The sequence below is a fragment of the Seriola aureovittata genome, chromosome 12 (genome assembly GCF_021018895.1).
Source record: "Seriola aureovittata isolate HTS-2021-v1 ecotype China chromosome 12, ASM2101889v1, whole genome shotgun sequence".
Classification (NCBI taxonomy): Eukaryota; Metazoa; Chordata; class Actinopteri; order Carangiformes; family Carangidae; genus Seriola; species Seriola aureovittata.
The window spans coordinates 13,024,941-13,043,582 of record NC_079375.1 but is presented as its reverse complement, the minus strand read 5'-3'; the positions used below and the strand labels follow the sequence as shown (position 1 = coordinate 13,043,582).

General features: G+C 42.4%; 3 protein-coding genes across 5 annotated transcripts; 1 reads left to right on the top strand and 2 right to left on the bottom strand.

Annotated features, from left to right (window-relative positions):
• The first annotated feature begins 1,095 nt into the window (after positions 1–1,095).
• LOC130179124 (ranBP-type and C3HC4-type zinc finger-containing protein 1-like) lies at positions 1,096–11,360 on the top strand. 2 transcript variants are annotated; one of them, XM_056391895.1, is made up of 9 exons: positions 1,096–1,594; positions 4,411–4,585; positions 6,775–6,867; positions 7,017–7,158; positions 7,239–7,329; positions 7,447–7,732; positions 8,393–8,496; positions 8,712–8,810; positions 8,928–11,360. In XM_056391895.1, the coding sequence occupies exons 1-9, from the start codon at positions 1,331–1,333 to the stop codon at positions 8,976–8,978; spliced, it is 1,305 nt and encodes a 434-aa protein (XP_056247870.1). In that variant the 5' UTR covers positions 1,096–1,330; the 3' UTR covers positions 8,979–11,360. The 2 variants fall into 2 exon arrangements, with proteins under 2 accessions (XP_056247870.1, XP_056247869.1); XM_056391894.1 differs by having other exon boundaries at positions 1,097–1,594; positions 8,709–8,810.
• gpaa1 (glycosylphosphatidylinositol anchor attachment 1) lies at positions 10,477–16,265 on the bottom strand. Of its 2 annotated transcripts, none has more exons than XM_056391892.1 (13): positions 16,173–16,265; positions 15,730–15,850; positions 15,115–15,294; positions 14,772–14,883; positions 14,472–14,619; positions 14,180–14,281; positions 13,882–14,078; positions 13,566–13,762; positions 13,306–13,459; positions 13,111–13,182; positions 12,817–13,013; positions 12,065–12,235; positions 10,477–11,963 (listed from the first exon to the last, which is right to left on the bottom strand). In XM_056391892.1, the coding sequence occupies exons 2-13, from the start codon at positions 15,801–15,803 to the stop codon at positions 11,720–11,722; spliced, it is 1,848 nt and encodes a 615-aa protein (XP_056247867.1). In that variant the 5' UTR covers positions 15,804–15,850; positions 16,173–16,265; the 3' UTR covers positions 10,477–11,719. The 2 variants fall into 2 exon arrangements, with proteins under 2 accessions (XP_056247867.1, XP_056247868.1); XM_056391893.1 differs by having other exon boundaries at positions 12,817–13,010.
• A 481-nt stretch (positions 16,266–16,746) lies between these two features.
• exosc4 (exosome component 4) lies at positions 16,747–18,489 on the bottom strand. Its single transcript, XM_056391768.1, has 3 exons — positions 18,271–18,489; positions 17,404–17,610; positions 16,747–17,273 (listed from the first exon to the last, which is right to left on the bottom strand). Exons 1-3 carry the CDS (start codon positions 18,439–18,441, stop codon positions 16,914–16,916), a joined length of 738 nt encoding a protein of 245 aa, XP_056247743.1. The 5' UTR covers positions 18,442–18,489; the 3' UTR covers positions 16,747–16,913.
• Between the last annotated feature and the right edge of the window lie 153 nt (positions 18,490–18,642).

Here is an 18,642-nt window from a genome sequence, read left to right as displayed (position 1 = left end):
AGGAGAAAGGAGGATTCATCAATACAGGCTTCTGTGCATGATGTCACCTCAATTCTGAAGCAGGAACCTCTGGGGATAGGTTTTATACATTTATAAAGAATACTATAGATAGCTTGCACTCCATAACTGGTCAACTAACCCCATAAGACGGAGAAGGGGTTGGAGAGGGATGTGTTACTACACTATTGGTTCATTAACCATAAACAAGGAAACATGACTATATGTAGGAGTTCTGATTCTCAGAACACTCAGCCGCTTGTTACCGCCCATCCAAGGACTGTGCACCAGCAGTATCAGCCAAAAGCACAGCTTTGTCTGGAGGAGCCGCCTCAGCATCTCAAAGCTAATAAGATTTAGTGCAGTAGCTGGCTCACAGTGACCTAGGGCCTCACACTGACCTTTTACCCTGAGTCAGTCATTGATTAGGTGGACAACATAAAATTTCTGCACACAGTGCATTGCTCTCAGGTCTTCAAAAAAAGTCTATAAATCAATTACCACTCATAGAAAGTTCTCCTGCCAAGTTTTCCACTGGCACACAACAAACCACCCACATCACTCTCATTGTTAACTCCTGACACTGGCACCCAGTTACTCAGTTAGGATGTACTGTATTTTACAATATAGCCTACAGCAAAAGGGTGTACGTCGCTGTGCAATGTCACTTAAATGTTAAATGATTAGAAAAAAAAAAAAACTCAGTTAAAGTCTGGTGAGGCTGTTAAAAACCCACCACATTTCTCAACTCACGGAATCCTGTGTAATCTATCTGTGAATGCATTATTTAGCTGTTATCTGATAAATGTTTTTCTTATTAAGTATCACTTTGATGTTGTTTGCCCTATATCTGCAAAATGTATTTGTTTGATTTATTTCTTTTACTGCTCTCTGATTTCTTTCGTGCTGTTTTATTGTCTGTTATTGTTTATGTCCTCATCCCCTATGTTCTCATAATTAGGATTAATTATTAGTAATTCGTTTCTAAATTACACACTACAACATAATTACGATTTTTTTTTTTTGTGAATGCAGTGCTATTCATTCAGTATGGCATTTGAGATAGGTCGAATGTTTCACAGCCACGTTTCTCTACGGACAAAAACAAGAGACGTACTCCTGCACTTCCTGTTTTGTTTTTCTTTCGCTCCGTGCTCGGGTCGGGTAGATATGGAAGAATTTGCGAAGAGAGGAGAAAACCAAAGCCTGCCCGTGACGAAACGCATTCCCTTCAGATACCGGTGGACCTTATAAACCACACAGAGGCAGCGGGCAGCAGTAACACCCGCCGCGGGGCTTAAGACACCCTCACTCCGCCTCTGGTGCTCGCGACATGGCACTCAGCTCGGGTGGCTGGGCTCCTCCAGCCCCGGTCCCTGCCTCGTCCCAGCAGGCTGCATGCGGCGGCCCTGCGCCGACGGCTTGCTGCAGTACTGTTTTGATGTCAGTCCGGGTGTCGGTGTGCCATTCCGGGATCCGGCCCCTGTGCCTCCCCGGAGCAGGCAGCGAGACTCTGCGCCTACAACTCAGCATGGACCCGAGCCGGGCCGGAGAGTTCAGACTTGCACTGCGGGATACGAGCGGAAACCGTAGTGTGGTGAGAGATCGCATATACACTTGTGTGTTGAAGAAGTGCTGTCACCATGCGCTTAGATATGTTTTGGATGAACCATTTTACTGAATCACATTTATATTTTATACCAGCTCAGGCCTGTACACGCCATTTTATGGTGCAGTCAGCCACGGACTCAGCTCCACAGATTCAGATTTGGGGATAAAGTCACATCAGATTTCTTTCAGTGCATGTCTGTATCATGGCAGGCAGTTAAAACAGAACCTAAAACTTCCCTCTGGATCCACAATAACAACTATGTGCCAAACTTTTAGCAAAATCTTAACTTTCCCTCTTGTTTTCTTTTTAACTGAACCCATCTGACAGTAACTCTATTTTAGTCCTTATTTTTCCAATGGAATAACTTGTATGATGTAAACAGCCTCAAATTGTTGTTTATGAGTTACCAATGCTGTAGTTAAGATGGCTTTTAGTTTCACTTTCATTTTCAGCCTTCCCATCAACCACCACTCATTTAGTTTTATTAGAATTATAACAGCATCAGGGGGAAATCCTTCAGCTGTGATTGTATTGGTTAACAGCTGCAGTGAGACTCCTGGATTTAGTGGGAAGACAAGTGGGTATTTTCCCTCTCACTCCTTACCTCCACAAACAAACAAACTACCAGTTTCAGCTGTGAATTTGTCATATGTAGCATGACACACTTGAATTTAATGTACCATGACACTCCTCTCTCTATATCTTGCTGGAAGTCTCTATTCTTCTCATTAAATTCTACACGATAACCTGCATTCTAACATCTGGTGTGGCGCATAGAGCCTTTAAATAAGGAGAAACGAGTGTCGACAAGTGCAATTGTGAATGTAGACAATAAAACAGGTATAAATAACCATGTGGAGCAGCAGCAAGTTTTACAGGGTTTTTTGGGTACTTTCAACACTATCAGAGCTACCTTCACCTAGATGCTTTAACACCACCTCAGCATACAATTTGGTCACACGAGGCTTAAAATAAGTTTCAAGCAACAGCAACAACTACATAATTTCACACATAAATACATAATTTCACACATTTCAGCTTGACAAGTACTTTATTCTGGGCTGAAATGACAAATTTATTTTGCACACCTGAGGCACAAAACCTAGACTGACTGCAAGAGCTGAGCCTGATGAACTTATAAGTTTGAGACGTGCTACTGCGGTTTGACTTGATTAACAACATACTATTCCTCTGACTCCATATATATACATGATACATATTTTTGCCCAACTAGTGGTAAAGATCTGAGGATACCAATGTTTTCTCTCAGATTTTCAGTTAACAGTTTTATGTTTTGGTATGTAATGAGAGACGGAAAAAAACAAAAAAATTGAACTGGCAGTGGTCGAGATTTCCTAAATTTTACTTCCTGGTACGGGTTAAGCTCCAAAAACACTGGGACCCACAATTCCCATAATGCAACTAAATAATGTTTATCAATACACCCTCCCTGCCTGGTGAATATCCACGTCTTTTAGTCCCTTTTAGTAAAGAGTTACGTACAGTAATGACGCAAGAACGCTGTTTCAGCAAACACTGTAACCTGACAGAACACATCATAATCTTAATTCTGAAGATATAGAAGAAAGATGAGATCTGCGCTCGGCCACTGCTTGATGTCTATACTTCGGGTCGATGGAAGCATTTCAGTATAATTTCTTTATTTGCTCCAATGTGCTTTATGTTTCCCTTTAACCCCTCAGTACATGTTTGCTAGTTTTGTATTTGTTGTTTTCCTCTTTTTTGTTGTAAGCAGGTTTGATTTTAACAAATTTACACTCTGTTGCTGAAGTAGATGCTTTAAATCGTAATATTTATCTGTACACTGCTGATTACTACTGATCTACTTTTCCTTTTACGACTGTATTACTTTTACATATTTAACTCAAAAAATCTCAGGGACTCTGTTTCTAGACAGCACTGCTCTGTTCAACCACAAAGGGACAGATTTCAGTACACAGACAAGTTCTCCCTTTTTTCACTATTATGGGTGATGACTGACAATGGTCATGTCAGCCCCAGCTGAAGAATTACATGACTGATCATGATTGAAGCTGACCTTTATTTGGACTGTGCCTGTTTCATCATGTACTAACGTCACTCTCAAATTAGTCCTTTGTTCATCATGTTCACTATGTGCCGTCTTCCTAAAATCTGACACACTTGCAATCAGCTTGTCATCTCACGTTGGACAGATTTTTTTTTTTTTTGCTTGTCTGTCAGACTTTTCGTACAGTCGTATCAGAGTTTCTATAAAAATACACACACACTCTCTGGCAGCAGGCAAATCCCCCTTTGCAGCCATTGTCTACTCACAACAGACTTTAGTGCACTAATGTTTCCCGCCATTTCCACAGTGAAAGTTAGAGGACTTATGACAAGTCTTTCTCTGTCCAAACAAGGATTTCATTTGGTTTTTGTCATATTTCAGGGGATTATTTCCTTTTTCTCACATTAACATATAGCTGTATTTGCAAATTCCAAAGGCTGTCTTAATTTGCCAAGGGCTTTAATGTAATTTCGCCTATTTCCAAATCAAGCGCTGTAGAGCTGAAACAATGTTGTTGATTCCTTGTTCCCAGTTGGTCAGACAGAACAAACCTGTAAAAGTCACAATATGAAGTATCAATATTTTTACATTTCGACTGGTTTTTAAGTAATTAATACAACCCTTCTCTGTCTTTTGTTTTTGTAAAGAGACATGAATGACATGTACTGTAGTTCCTGCATTATGGCTGAGCAGAATGACGGACCTTTTGAGATCTGTTTATATAATTATTATTTTTTTTTTTTACCCTCAGTTCATTGCAGAGTTTGACCTTCGCTCGGTGCAGTATGAGGTCAAGTCCCCTCGCTGCCATGAGATGCGTCTTGCTGCGCCGCCCCACGACTGCATCCGCTTCAACTTCCGCTGCGACCGAGAGGCCGAGGAGTGGGCCACAGTGGTGATGTCGTCGCTAAGAGAGGCACATCGAGGTCAGTCTAACAATTATTTCCTTTGTCTATGACATTTTTTTCAATTCAAAAGAAAATGACAAATGCTTAATAACACACTCAATACAATTATTCAAGAATAGCAGAATTAGCAGAAACAGAATAGCACATAGATTATATGGTTTTCCCATGACCACATTTATTCTTACAGCATAGCACTGATAATTATGTGGAAGTAATAGCCTTGGAGAAAAAAGGCAAACTTTATGACAGCCATCTTAAAAAATAACTAAAACAAGACTGTTCTTATGTGTCCACATCTAGATTTCCACCTCTTTCAGGCCTCAGATGAAAATGAATAAATCAATAAGCCACAGATCAATGTGAAAAATGTAAAGAGGCAACTGCACGTTGAGTAAATATTAGAAGGACAAATTGGTTTCCTCAGATATAAAGTAAAAGTAAATTTTCTTGTCAAAGGTAAAATGAGTACACCCTCCTGAAAGTTACAAAATAAGTCTTAATAAGAAGGTTTTTTTGGTGCTCGTTAAGGGCACCAGACTCACCTGGTGAGTCTGTTGAACCATCCCACTCAAACAGGTGTAACTAGGTGACAATTAGACACCTAACCCACTGAATTACTCTCAGACTCAATGCTAACAACAATGGCACAACTTGGGACAGAATAGTCTGGAGACTTGAGCAACAGAATTATTTCATTGCACAGAAAGGGGGCGAGGGTACAAGAGGATGAGTCAGAATTCAAAACTGATACAGAAATATAAAAAGGACGGACTTCAAAAAGGATGGAAACGTCCAGTTCGTCGTCGTAAGCTTTCACCTGGGGATTGAGTGAGTTTTGTTGAGAAAAGTGCGAGAGAATCGGCAAACTGGAGTGACTGTTTCATCTCACATCTCAATGCATGGCTGTCGTGCACGCAGGAAGCCAAATCACAAAAAAGCTTGTTTAGCCTTTGCTAAGGCCCATATTGATAAAGTTGAAGGCTTTTGGGAATCTATACTCTGGTCTGATGAGACCGAAATCAAACTTTTTGGATCTGATGGCAACCCGAAATGTATGTCATCACAAGGGGGAGGAGTACAGTGAGAGGTGCATGGTTCCAACAGTGAAGTATGACGGTGGTTAAGTTGTATATCGTCACCTTCCTAAAATAATGGCCTAAGTCATGTTTTGACAAAAATGTTTTTTTTGCCTAAATCACCCCCTCATGATGCTGGCCACCTCTGGTAAAATCGCCTGAATCCTCAGTTGAGGGGAACATGCAATTCTACCCCCGGTTGTATAATGGCCTATGTCAAAAGTGTGACTCTTTTGTTGAGTTTTTTGTGTTTCCTGAAAAACCTGAAAAAATGACTTAGGCCATTATTTTAAGAGGGTGTCGATATGTAGGGGTGTATGAGTGCTGAAGGTGTTGGGGAGTTGTACTTTATTGATGGCACCATGAATTCAAAGATTTACTGCAAAATCCTGAAAGAGAAGATGCTACCCTCTCTCCACACTCTGGGTCAGCGGGCACTTTTTCAACATGACAATGACCCTAAACATTCTTCCAAAGCCACTGCTGCTTTCTTAAGGAAGATCAAGGTGAAAGTGCTGCAGTGGCCAAGTATGTCACGAGACCTCAAACCTATCAAGCACCTGTGGGGGATTTTGCAGAGACAAGCGGAGCAGCACTCCGCCTCAAACATCAAGGCTCTCAAAGAGGTCGCCCTCCAGGAGTGGAACAGGATAGACGGCACAATACGTTGTGAACCTGTACGCTCGATGCCAAGAAAGTTCAGTGCAGTTCTTTAAAAGTAAGGTTGGACATAATAAGCACTAAAATAATGCAAGGGTGTACTCATCTTTACAACCCTAGATTTAAGCGAAGCGGCGGAATTTATTTATTTCTAAGATATTTATGACATATCTTTCTATGTTATTATATATTTATGTTTAATAAATTTCACTTGCCACCTTTTTTATTAACTGGAATGTTGATCATTTAGGACCAAAAATGATTTCTTTATGTTCAGAGGGGGTGTACTCATCTATTCTGTGTTCTGTACATAAGAAAATGCTCGCTTTCCTGAGACATGAAAACTTCTTAAACCTTTTGCCTGTGATAAAAGTATGTTGCTGATATGTACTTTGAGCCTGTATCGGCCAAGTGCAGCTAAAATAAATACAGATATCAGCTGACATTATTCTTTCATCTCTCCTCTGACAGTTGCAAATATTAACACGTGCGAATCAGATGGCAGACAGAACCTCACGGCAGCAGCTATGGAGCAGTGGAGCTCAGCCTCGCTGCCGCTCACCGGTGAGTATCGCTGTTTATCAACAAGTTTTTTTTGTTTGTTTGTTTTGCCCCCCCCCCCCACACACACACACACACACACACACACACACACACACACACAAAACGTGCTCCAGAAATATCGCTTCTGATCACTGCCTCGTTGTTTGTAGAGGAGCTGTGTTTGGAGCTCACCAGGGCGATTGAAGCAGGTGACACTCAAGCAGCTTCCCAACACGCGTCGGCTCTGGCTCGCCAAAAAGCAGCGCTGACCATTCAACTCTCTGAAAAGAACTACGCAGACGGAGAGATTAGGTGAGATTTAGTCAAGGCCATGGCGGCTGATAGGTGTTCCGCATCGGGGGTGTGCTAACAGTGCCCAATCTGTGTTGCAGTTTATCTGTGGTAGTGGAGGATGTCTCGTCATCCTGCTGCGTCACAGTGAAAGTGTTTCCCTACATGACTGTGGCTGCACTCAAGCAACAGGTTAGAAGACTATCAATAATGGAATAAGAACATCACGTAGTAGCTTTTGCAGCTGCCCTGACTCCTGTTGTTGTTGTTGTTGTTGTTGTTCTTCTTCTTCTTCTTCTTCTTCTTTAGGTGTTTCTCGAGTACGGTTTCCATCCTCGCGTGCAGCGCTGGGTGATTGGTCAGTGTTTGTGCACCGAGCCGAGGTCATTAGCGTCCTACGGGGTGCAGAAGGACGGTGACACAGCGTACCTCTACCTGATCTCTGCCCGACAGGCCCGTATTACCCGCCAGCTGTTCCAGCAGGATCTGGAGAGCGCCCTCCTCGCCCCACCTCTCCCCCCAGGCAATGGACCCACCTCCCAAGATTGGAGGGGTTACAGCACCCTACCCTCAAGGCTACCCCACAACAACCAGGGTCAGTTTGATAATTATCTGCCATCACACCTCAGGCAGAAAATGCTGCCTTTTAGCTATAAGGGTGTTCAAGGGTGATGATGACACCCATTTTCATACAGTCCCCCAGACAAGGCAGCCGGACAGTGACCTTAACATACAGCCAAAGAAGGAAAGGAGAGTTTTAGAGCCAAACACTGCAATCTTCTGAGCATTTAGTCACCTGACCTCAATCATCTGATCATACGATTAATTTGCGATCAAAAATATCCAGAAACGAACAGCACCTGAACCCAGCAGGACCTCAGCAGAGCAGAGATATTAAGTGTTTGGTGATTCCTATGGATTAGAGACTTCAGTCAGTCATAACCTGCAAAAGATTTGTAATCAAATTTTAAATAAGATGATTTCGTTTAGGTTCACGCGAACTGTTCTAATCGAAAAAAGGCTGCAACTCCCACAGCGTGCTACATATTCATGAGTTAATATAGACAAGAAAATACTGAAAATACTGTGTTTTTTTAGCGTTGTTTGTCTATAACCTGTAACATTTTTTTTTCAGTACTTCCCTCCAACATCTGATATGGATGTAAACAGTCACAGTACAGAGACCGCACCAGAAATGTGGCACTGTCTGAATATTTTCCGACTCATTGTTTGTTGCTGTTTTTGTCAACTTCAGGGAGCACAGGTGGAGGAAGCGATAGATCAGGTGATATTAAAGATGCTCTTGACATAGAGAATCTGCAACTGAATGATCACACCACCAAAGCCAGTAAAACACAGGTATGTGACCAGTTTATACAGTTTATAATTTAATTTCTCATTATCTTTACAAAAAATCAGCTACGGGATCCTATAGGCGTCTAATTATTTAAAGATAGTTAAAAAGATGCTGTATCCATGAGCTGTTTGACTCTTCATAAGTAGGCAGAATAGAAAAGTTACCCCAAATCTAAATTGGCCCTCTAAATCTGTATCAACTTTTCTCCTCTCAGCAGACAGAGTGGGATTGTCCCTCGTGCACTTTCATCAACAAACCGTCTCGTCCGGGCTGCGAAATCTGCGCTACAGCCAGACCCGACACACACATCCAGCAGGTACTGCATGATATCTCACAATCAATACCCTTCTACTACAACTCCTTAACATTTCCCCTCAGTGACAGTCACTCGCTCCTTTTTTCTTTTTTTTTTTTTCCCCCATCTCTCACAAAGGAGAAAGGAAGGAGAGAGGACCGGGGAGAGTCTGGTTTAAGCAGCAGCTGACTGCCCATCATCACGGTCTAGTTGCAATTTCTCACTCACTTACACACACATACACATACATGTTGACAAAATACTCACATCAAGACTGTCAAGTGCACTGAGAGTCCTCTGGCAGCGGGCTGGCTGCTGAAGACGGGAGCGTTTGAAGCATCGTAGCATGACACAGAGGCTCAGATGATGGTCGAGGCACAGACGATGAACTGCAGCGTCAGCTTAGACCAATTTTATGGACATGACCATGACATACATCTGAATTTGGCCAGACCTTATTTATTTTACAGGGAGTGTGTGTGTGTGTGTGTGTGTGTGTGTGCGTGCGTGCGTGCGTGCGTGCGTGTGGTGAAAAAAAAAAAAAAAAAACACAGACGGCCTATATTTATTTTAAGGGAGAGAGAATGATGTAAGTTCTTGGCATTTGATTGCAGCGGAAGTTGAGGGAATGTCGCCCTTTCAGTTTCTGCCAACTGTGAAATGAGAGGAAAGGTGAAGCCTTGTGCAATACCCTGTTCTGTTCAAGTGTGTCATCTGTTGGAGCCAAAATGTTGGAAATAAAAAAAAAAATAAAAAAAAAAGCCATGGAAAATGAACAGAAGTAATGTTGCATTTACAGGGTTGTCAAGTGCTTTTATTTTTTTATAACATTGTATTAAGTGTATTATTTTTAACAAGATGCATTGAGTAATTGATGTACATTTTAGCAGCAGATCTAATTTTACTCGATTCCCTCTGAGCTGTGACAGAAATGGAATGATCTGTTTTCAGTACATAATACTGTAAAAACTTACATTAGCTGAATAAACATAATGGGACTAAAGAAATCCTGTTGATCCACCTATTGATCTATTTTTCTAAGATACACTGATTGATGGACAAATTGTGGCTCTAAACATGTTTGTGACTTTCAGTGTGAACATGAATTAGCAATTTTTTGTCTTGTGAGCAGCCTGGCTCTTGATTCTGTTGGTTGATCCACCGCTTTGCTCCAGACTGAAATATTTCAATGAGATGGATTGCAATGAATTTGAGTTCAGACAATGTCACCTGAGGACTTTGTTGATAGCCAACTTTTCCTATAGCGCCGCCGGCGGGTTAGATTTTTCACATATCTTGCAAAATATCTCTCTCTCTACTAGACTAATTGGCAAAAACATTTGTAGACATTCATGCTTCCCAGTTAATTTTATCTTAATTACTTCAGTGATCCCGAGTTTTCCAACAGAAGGTTAACATGAACAGGATTTAATAATCTCAGTACTGCCTTACAGAGCCGATACACTAAATCACTAAACTTCACCCTTTTTTGATGTTATTCAGTTTGTAGCAGGCTCAAGTCTTAAGTTGTATAAATGCAGCTGGTTGTGTTGCTAATATTCCAGATTTTGTCTTTGTACAATGTTTTTGAATTAAACTTTGAAGTAAATATCAGTTCCTTAGTTTTGAGGTTGTATGCAAGCGCAGTAATATACAGGGAAGTATCACGCTCCAAACACAGCAGCCATACTTTTCCAGTCTTTTATTTTGGCATTCATAAATATAAAATAAACATGTTTCAGAGACAGTTATCAAAACAAGTATAAAACATTAGACGCAGCGATGGCTTGTTCAGACACAGGTGTATAAACATCATAAAGGATAAAGAGTTTTCTATAACCTGGGCCTTATTTTTCCAAGTTTGAGTGTAAAATGGGCAAAAATCTTTGCAATGGGTCCATTATTGAGCTGCCTTGATCGATTAGCTTATTTGTTATTGTGTTGATACTTTTACTTAAAGGGTCTGAACACTTCATTACTGAAAGTCATGCAATCGAGGCAGCGATTTCTATTCCTGTCAATGGAGTCTGGTGTCTTTTGAACAAGCAATGTAACGACCGTTTCTGGCCTTTAACAAAAAGCTGCATCTCAGTAGGAATCCTATCCATAATGCTGTCAGGCACTTATAACAGTCTGAACCTGTCAGTGGCAAAAACAAGCACTTAAAGTGGATGTACTTTGACGCAGACCAAACGTCCTTTTGTTTACATTGCAGCAGCTGTTTAGCTATAGAATGGGGTACTTTGCCCCCATTCTTGCTCAATAGTGCACTGATTTTTCTCCATATCAATCATTTACACCCAAAACCATGAAGGGAAAAAGGCCCAGGTTAAAAAATCTCAGGGTTATCCTTTAAAGGATGCAGACAATCAACCAGCCAATTGGTTTATTCTGTTTCACCACTGTTTACTCTTAGAATAATCTATGTTGGTACTGTCTCAACTTCTTCCATCATTACAATCCTGCCCGAAAAAAAATGAAACATAAAACAGTGCAGTAGTTTTCCTTATGTATCACAAACAAAAATCTTAAACCAAATAGTTTTTTTGTTTAGTTTTTTTTTTTTTTTTTTACAGAAAGCAACCCAAACATGACATTTATCGTTACTTGCGAAAAGCTCGTCCCCTATTCCACTTAGTTATTTGTAAATGAGATGTAAAAAAAAACAGTCCGTTCTGCTTAGTTTATCAAGAACATCTGATTTTTCTTCACTGTTTTAAGAATGAAATACTTGGAGTTGATACTAAAATACCAACAAAATGTCAAAAAAAAAAAAAAAGAGGGTCTCTGCACTTTCCAAGTCGACTTCCGATCTCTCCAGTGGATTTAACTGTCATTCTTCATATTCCCCTGGCTGAAGGCAAACCTGAGAACACCTCAGAGGGTTTCTCTCCCCATGAAAGCCTTCAGTGGTTCCGCATGACTGGCATCTACTTCCAGAAGAGGATGTTCCAGAAAAGCAGCCAGCAAGGATAGACCAGCAGGGCTATGAGTGGGTAGACCAGAGAGCCGTACAGGGAGTGGTCCAGGATGCCCTGCGAGATGACTGACAGGTAGAGCAACCAACCCTCCAGGAAGCTGATGGGCATTTCCTGTAGCTCTTGGAAGAAAAAGACAGAAAAGAGGAGCGTGCAGGCTGGGCTGAGGACGACCAAGATGAAGGCTGACAGAACTCTTAGGGGAGAAGAAGAAGAAGAGTTAAGTATTACTTCCATGTGAGTAACATACAACGGTACAGAGTTACATCTCACTAAGCATCTATGTGCGTTTCTTACTTTGGGATGTGGGGTGTGACGAAGGCAGCCACAGGCACCAGGGTGAGAGCCAGGATGAAGCCCAGGGAGAAGTTGATGAGGGCGGTGCAACCCAGCAGCACAGCCAGGTACAGCACCGCGACCAGCTTCAGCACTCTCCAGCCCTGCTCCGTCCCCTCACCTGACAGGAATCTGCAACAAACAGCACGACGAACACTTCACTCTCCTGCATCACGGTGACCTTAAAGTTGCGCAAGTTTCCCACTGTCTCAACTTAATTGTTATTTGGTCATTTTCAGCTCCTCAAATACGGGGTCAATAGGATTTTAAGCTTGTGACGTGACGGTCAGGAATAATTTCAAAACCTGTGGTTGTTCATCGCCCTTTGTAAACCTTTGAAGTTTGTAAATGTATAAAAACATATAGTTAAAATCTGAGATGGTTAAAATAAGATTTGGGAACAGATTATATCAAGAATGAGGTCATACACAGGATATGCAAGGCTGCATAACACTTACATGTATCTGCATGTGTACTTCACTGTCACACACTAAGTGGGAAATTTGGGTGCAGTGTTCTGCTTTGACATTGTACTCGCATGTTTTTCTGATTCGGTGTGTAACAGGATTTCCTTGTACATAACACACTGCACAGACAACTCAGAATATTGTATATCATAACGAGTAATGCCGTTTTTAAGTCCAAAAAGCATTAAAACCATATAAAAAGAAAAATCATAAAATCCGAGGTGTGCTGCAGGTGACAGTACTTACCTGTGTGTGTTATGAGGCAAAGCCAGCCCTGCTGTGTAAACAGCAATAGCTGTCAGAACCACAGCCTCAGTCTCTGACACCGGGAAGTGTTCACCAGCCATCTCCTGAAAACGGATTGGCAGTGTGTACAGAGCCACTCCGGTCAGGTGGCTGATCACCAGAGGAGTCAACACAGACAGCACTCCTGGACTGGACTGCTGAGAGGAAGCAGATTTTATTAAAGTGCTGATTTATCAACTCAAGCCATGTAAACACTTCAATATCTGCCACGCTGATGGGATGCATGTGTCTCACCTGTTCAATGTCAACAACTCCATCTTCTGTTCTTGGTGGTGGAGTCGAAAGTTGAACCCACAGGTCCAAGGCCTGTAGAATTGTCAAGGGAAAGTCTGGCAATCAAGCACATGTCAACAGCAATGCCAAAAGTCATAATTTTAACATGTAATCTAAACCAGACAAACTGTAAGTAAAATAATTATTAAAGGATACGCGAAGCAGCAGGATGACGGCTAGCAGGCCGAAAGCAGGCATGTAGTAACCAATAGAGACAAAGTGAGAGAGTGACGGCATAAGGTAGAAGAAGTAGGACTGGTGCAGGCGCTCCAGGAGATTATTCAGCTTACGATACATCCCTTCCAGAAGCCTAAAGGATATTGATCAGGACAAAAGCAGCAGTTGTCAGCTTATAAATATGTGTAATCTAGAAAATAAAGTACATCAAGCAAAAGGCAGTAGACACTTGCTCTGACCTGCCAATAGTGGTAGTATCAGTCTTGTACTGGCGGAAGCTATTGACGCCCTTGATGGTGGCAGCCTCGATGTGATAACGCAGGAACAGGCCGTGGTCCCCCCAAGGTCGTCCACTGGCCTGCTTCATCACCATCAGCATCATGGTCTTGACTGCGTGGCTGTAGCCAGACACACTGTCCCAGTCATTCCTCTGCAGCTACAGAAACAGATCAAATCTGAATATGACCTGTCATACATCAGGGTCATCACCAATGTCTTCACCAAACACATGAGAAAAGAGAAAATGTGTTAAGAGAGGTGTTAAGAAGACTTTACCTTGCCCTGGATGGTGCAAAGGACTCCTATCTTCTGGCAGAAGGCATAGAAGAGGTTGGCTAAATCCAGATTGGGTAACTGGCCGTTGAGGCCTTCCAGTACTAGGTCCAAACTGGTGACAACATCACTGCTGAGCTCCAGGGACAGAGCTGCCTGGATTGAACCACCGCGGCCCTGCAGCGGGGACCAGTCCATTCCTAGAGGAACCATTACAATTGGTATTGCAGAAGAAAAGTTAACAGAGAAATTCACTGTTCTTGTTGATGTGGTTTGTTAATGGGTGAAAGCAGGTGATCACCTGTAGTGTTGGTGTGGTGGTAGCCCTCCAGCCAAGCCTGCATACCAATCAGATCATGCTCATTCACGAGGAAGATGATGTCCTTGGCCCAGAAAATCTGATCTATTGAGGAAAACAGCAGTCATTAAACAAGAGATGGAACTGAAACACAAACTGAAGAACTGGAGGATGAAATGCACCAACTATCCAGTATAGTGACTTAGTGACATAGTGACAGCACTGCATGCAGTTACACTGTGGTGTTATACAGATACAACACAGGCTGGGAGAAGACAGTGGGAGCTGAACTCACTCCTGAAGTAGTGTGCCAAACCAAGCAGCAGTCCCACAGCCTGGTTGTTGTTATCGCCCGGGCTGCAGGGAGCACTCAGCACCAGGGCTTCAGTGCGTGGAGCTCTAGGCGCCCGAAGGATCCCATATACATTTGTGCCTTTCACCATCTGAGGACGAGGTGAGATGAAGAAGAGACACAGAATATGCAAAAAGATAATAACAAAAATCAGTCAGTTGCTTGCCAAGAGGAAGAAAAGAAAAGTGAACAGAGAGGCATCCTTATAACAAAAAAGCAACAAGTCTTCCATCACAAACTCACATATCTCTCTTTGTTTTCATCAGGAAAGGGAAGAGTGCGAGAGAAGCTCTGGGTAAACACTTCTAGCCCTCTAGCCCGCATGGTCTTCACCAACCAATCCACAGGCATCCCACTGCAGATAAACAACATAACAGCAAATGCTATTGGACTTAGTATGGCGGCTAAAGTCAGAAACAGAAAGGAAAATTTTAAAATCCTGTGAGACTCTGAGAAGACTTAGAATGACAAATTTAAACACTGACTTTTGTTTGTTATGGTCCTAAATGAGACCCTCCACAATCTCCAACACCAGATTATTTTCAGGCTTTCTACAATTTTTTAATTGAAGCTGCATGTAACTTACCCTGCTCTCTTCTTATGAGCCGCAAACTCCCTGCCGGTGGCCAGTGCCCTCTCCCCGGCTGGAAACCGCTCCTCCACCATGGTAGACCCCATGGCGTTCTCTGACATGTATGTCCGCAGAGTGAACGGCTCAAAAGCTAAACCCATGAACCAGGCCACGCCCGCCATGTAGCAGACCACACTGAGACAGAGACGTGGAAGTGGCAGAAATCATATAAGGTATACACACAGGTGCACAGCGGGTATTGTACTAAACTGATAAATCTGCTTGTGCATGTAACATTTAACTTTGGTATTTAAATTTTTCAGTGACTACAAACAATGAATGGGTTATCATACAATGGGCCCCTGCAGAAGTGTAAAGGGACCCCCACCCCTCATACATAGAAGCAAGGCACCCAGACTGAAGCAAGACAACAAAAACTGGTCAGTTTGCATCTCTTAGTTGTCGATTTGTGTTTCTTTGCGGTTATTTTGTCTCTTAATGGTCATTTTGCATCCACGTGTGATTGCTTGACTGACTTGCCAACAATGAATAACAATCACACTTACAACTTTGGCTCTGACCCCTTGAGCCCATGGGCCTTTGCAGGAATTGTTTCATGCTAAAACTCACCAGATTGGGGTATTGAGGCGGGTGAGCAGGCTGATCAGGGCCCGTCTTCTGTTTGGGTCGGACAGCAGCCCCATGTTGTTGTCGGCTGTAACACAGTGCTGAAGCCTAGACACACTGGACCCTGAAGGCAGCACACATAGGCAATAACTGTAACTATTATTTCAAATTATAGATCAATTGTCACTGAGACAGACAGCCGCAAAACTGGATACCATGGATATCATAGGTTTTATCTTTATATGAGTCGGGACATTATGAGGGTTTACTGCCGTCCTCTGTCTCTGCATCTTTTGACAGCTGTGATTAGCCTTGTGTTAGCTAGCAGGCTAACTTCGCTGGATGGTGAAGTGCTTAAAACAGCCGCCCTCTGCGAAGGGGAAATGATTATTAAAGGTTCCGTGGTTAATTTTTCAATACTTCGCATAATATGTATGAAGACATACCTCTTTCCAGTGTAAAGCCGGTCACATCCACCTGCAGAGGTGGAGCTCATTCACAGCAGCCGCTGCTAAATGTTTTCAATTTCCTTGTTTCTGCGGGAACATTAATGTGGCGGACTGACATCCGGTCCAGAAAAATAAAATAAAATTAAATTAAAAAATGTGGTATAAGACAGCCACAGCTTTGAATTTTACTGGACACATCAATCAATTGCTTCATTGTCGTTATTATCATTATAATTGTTGTTATTAATATTATTGTTATTATTTCAATAATAAATTGACCTTCCAAAGAACTTAGTTTATGTGCATTAAAATTCTCAATCCACTGCAATTTTAATAACATAAATTTGATAGTTATAAATGGCAAATCAGGCTGAATTGGGATCTGGTGACTGTAAAGGCCAGAGCATATTCAAGTTTTTCCTTTAATTTGTCACTCTCTTTATATGCTCGTTATTTGAATAATAAGTGAGCATTTGTATTCATTTTTGCACTGGGAAAAGGATTATGTCTTGAACTACTTGAATAAATACATAAATTCAACTACCCACAAACAAGCAACAAAGAAAGGATGCAGAGTTCACATATTTATTATTAGCTTCACTACATATATACAAAAGGTACACAGTAATTGCTATGAATGCATAAAAAAAAATCCATCATTCTTCTCCATTCACAGTCAAATAACATTTCCAGGCTGCACCCAAAAACACAGTCCAGATGTTCCCCCTCCTCCCTACATCACTCTCCAGTGAGCACTGACACTTCTTGAAGATGCTGTCGCACCACCTCATCCAGCACCTTGCTCACACCTTTACAGGCTGTCATGGCAGCTTCAATCAGAGTCTCTAGGTGATCCTGGTGTAGTCTGGCGTCCATCTGCAGCAGAGCGATCTGTCCACCTCGGGGAAGCAGTGCCAAGGCCAGAGAGCTCACTCCTCCACTTTCCTCTGCATAGCAAAGGTCAGCGAGGGGTGTCTCATCCACAAACCCGACAGTGCAGGCACATACGTAGTCCCGCATGGGGATGCCGGCGTCAATCACTGCCAAAGTGGCAGCATTCACACACACGCTGTAGTTTCCTCCATCTGACTGCAGAATCTGTTTGGAAAGAAAAGTTTTTAAAGAACTTTAGTACAACAAAAATATCAGATCACACCGATCAACTCACAAAAAGTACATGTAAACCCATCAAATCCGCTTCTCCCTGTTCAACAGTCTAATTACTGACCTTGACATAGATGTCTATCTGAGAACGTGGGTAGAGCTGGGTCATCACAGCAGCTTCAAACGTCTGCTTCAGGTGGAGGCTCATCTCAGTGGACTTCCGATCCCCATGGGGTCTCCTCTTCCTCTCTGCTGTGCTGAATGTGGCCATGCTGTACTGACAGTTGATAACGGCCCGGTCGTGAAGAGTGCGACTGCGTGAACCTCGCATCTAGGGATGACAAACATGAAACATCTCATGACATCTCGCAGAAAAGCCAGGCTTCAATGTTCAAGTTCATCACATAGCTGTTGCATGGGGTTGAGGTCAGGGCTCTGTCGCTCCCTAAACTTCCTCAAAGTTGGAAGAAAGTGTCATTGTGTGCTGAACCATTAAGATTTCCCTTCATTATAACTAAACCATGAAAAACAGATGTAGGCCAAGAACATGCTTTTGTGTATTTAATGTTGACAAGCCCTAATGTGGTGGTCAGACCAATGAGTTAATAACACATTTATTTGGGCTCTGGTAACTCATTACTTGACTGATCATAAAATACTAAAGTAGGATTATGTCTGGTGATAATCCCGATTAGTCTGATCTCAGTTTGTTTTTCTCTGGGTCAGCTTTAAACAAAGTGTTTTTCATCGTCAAAATATTAACTGGATTTTCACTCACTTTGAATGACATTTCGTGCTCATCTGGATCACGGATAAACATACGTGCAAACAACTACGCCCTTTCTAACCTCACAGTAATGAACCTACTTCAATTACACTTTGCAGAGATTTACAAAAATTGCAGGTGGCAGCTGCTGCGCTCATTCGCTACATAAATTTTATGTTATGCTAGAACAGTTGGCTAACCGACCCCTCCATTCATGCTACTTACTTCATGTGGACCGTACACCACAGCCAGAGCCTTCGTGTTTCCCTGCTCTAGATACGCAGAACCGTCCGCCTGAGCGAACACACCCATACGGGCCTGAACCTTCCGCAGCTCGGTGGCTTTTCGTCCATCTAGACGGTATCCCTGGTCAGACAGCAGCTCCAAACCCGCCATGTTTCCGCAAACTTCGAATGAACAGCAACACGACGCCCCACGTGCCCTGCGCTATACTACATTACCCACAAACCCGCTCACTGGAAGGACTACGGCAAAGCCAAAGGTTAAAAAATGTACAGTTTGGATTTTTGGGTTGGGAACGCTGTAAGGGTTCTGTCCTCGGCAGATACAAGTAGATATAATGTAAAAGTATCTGGT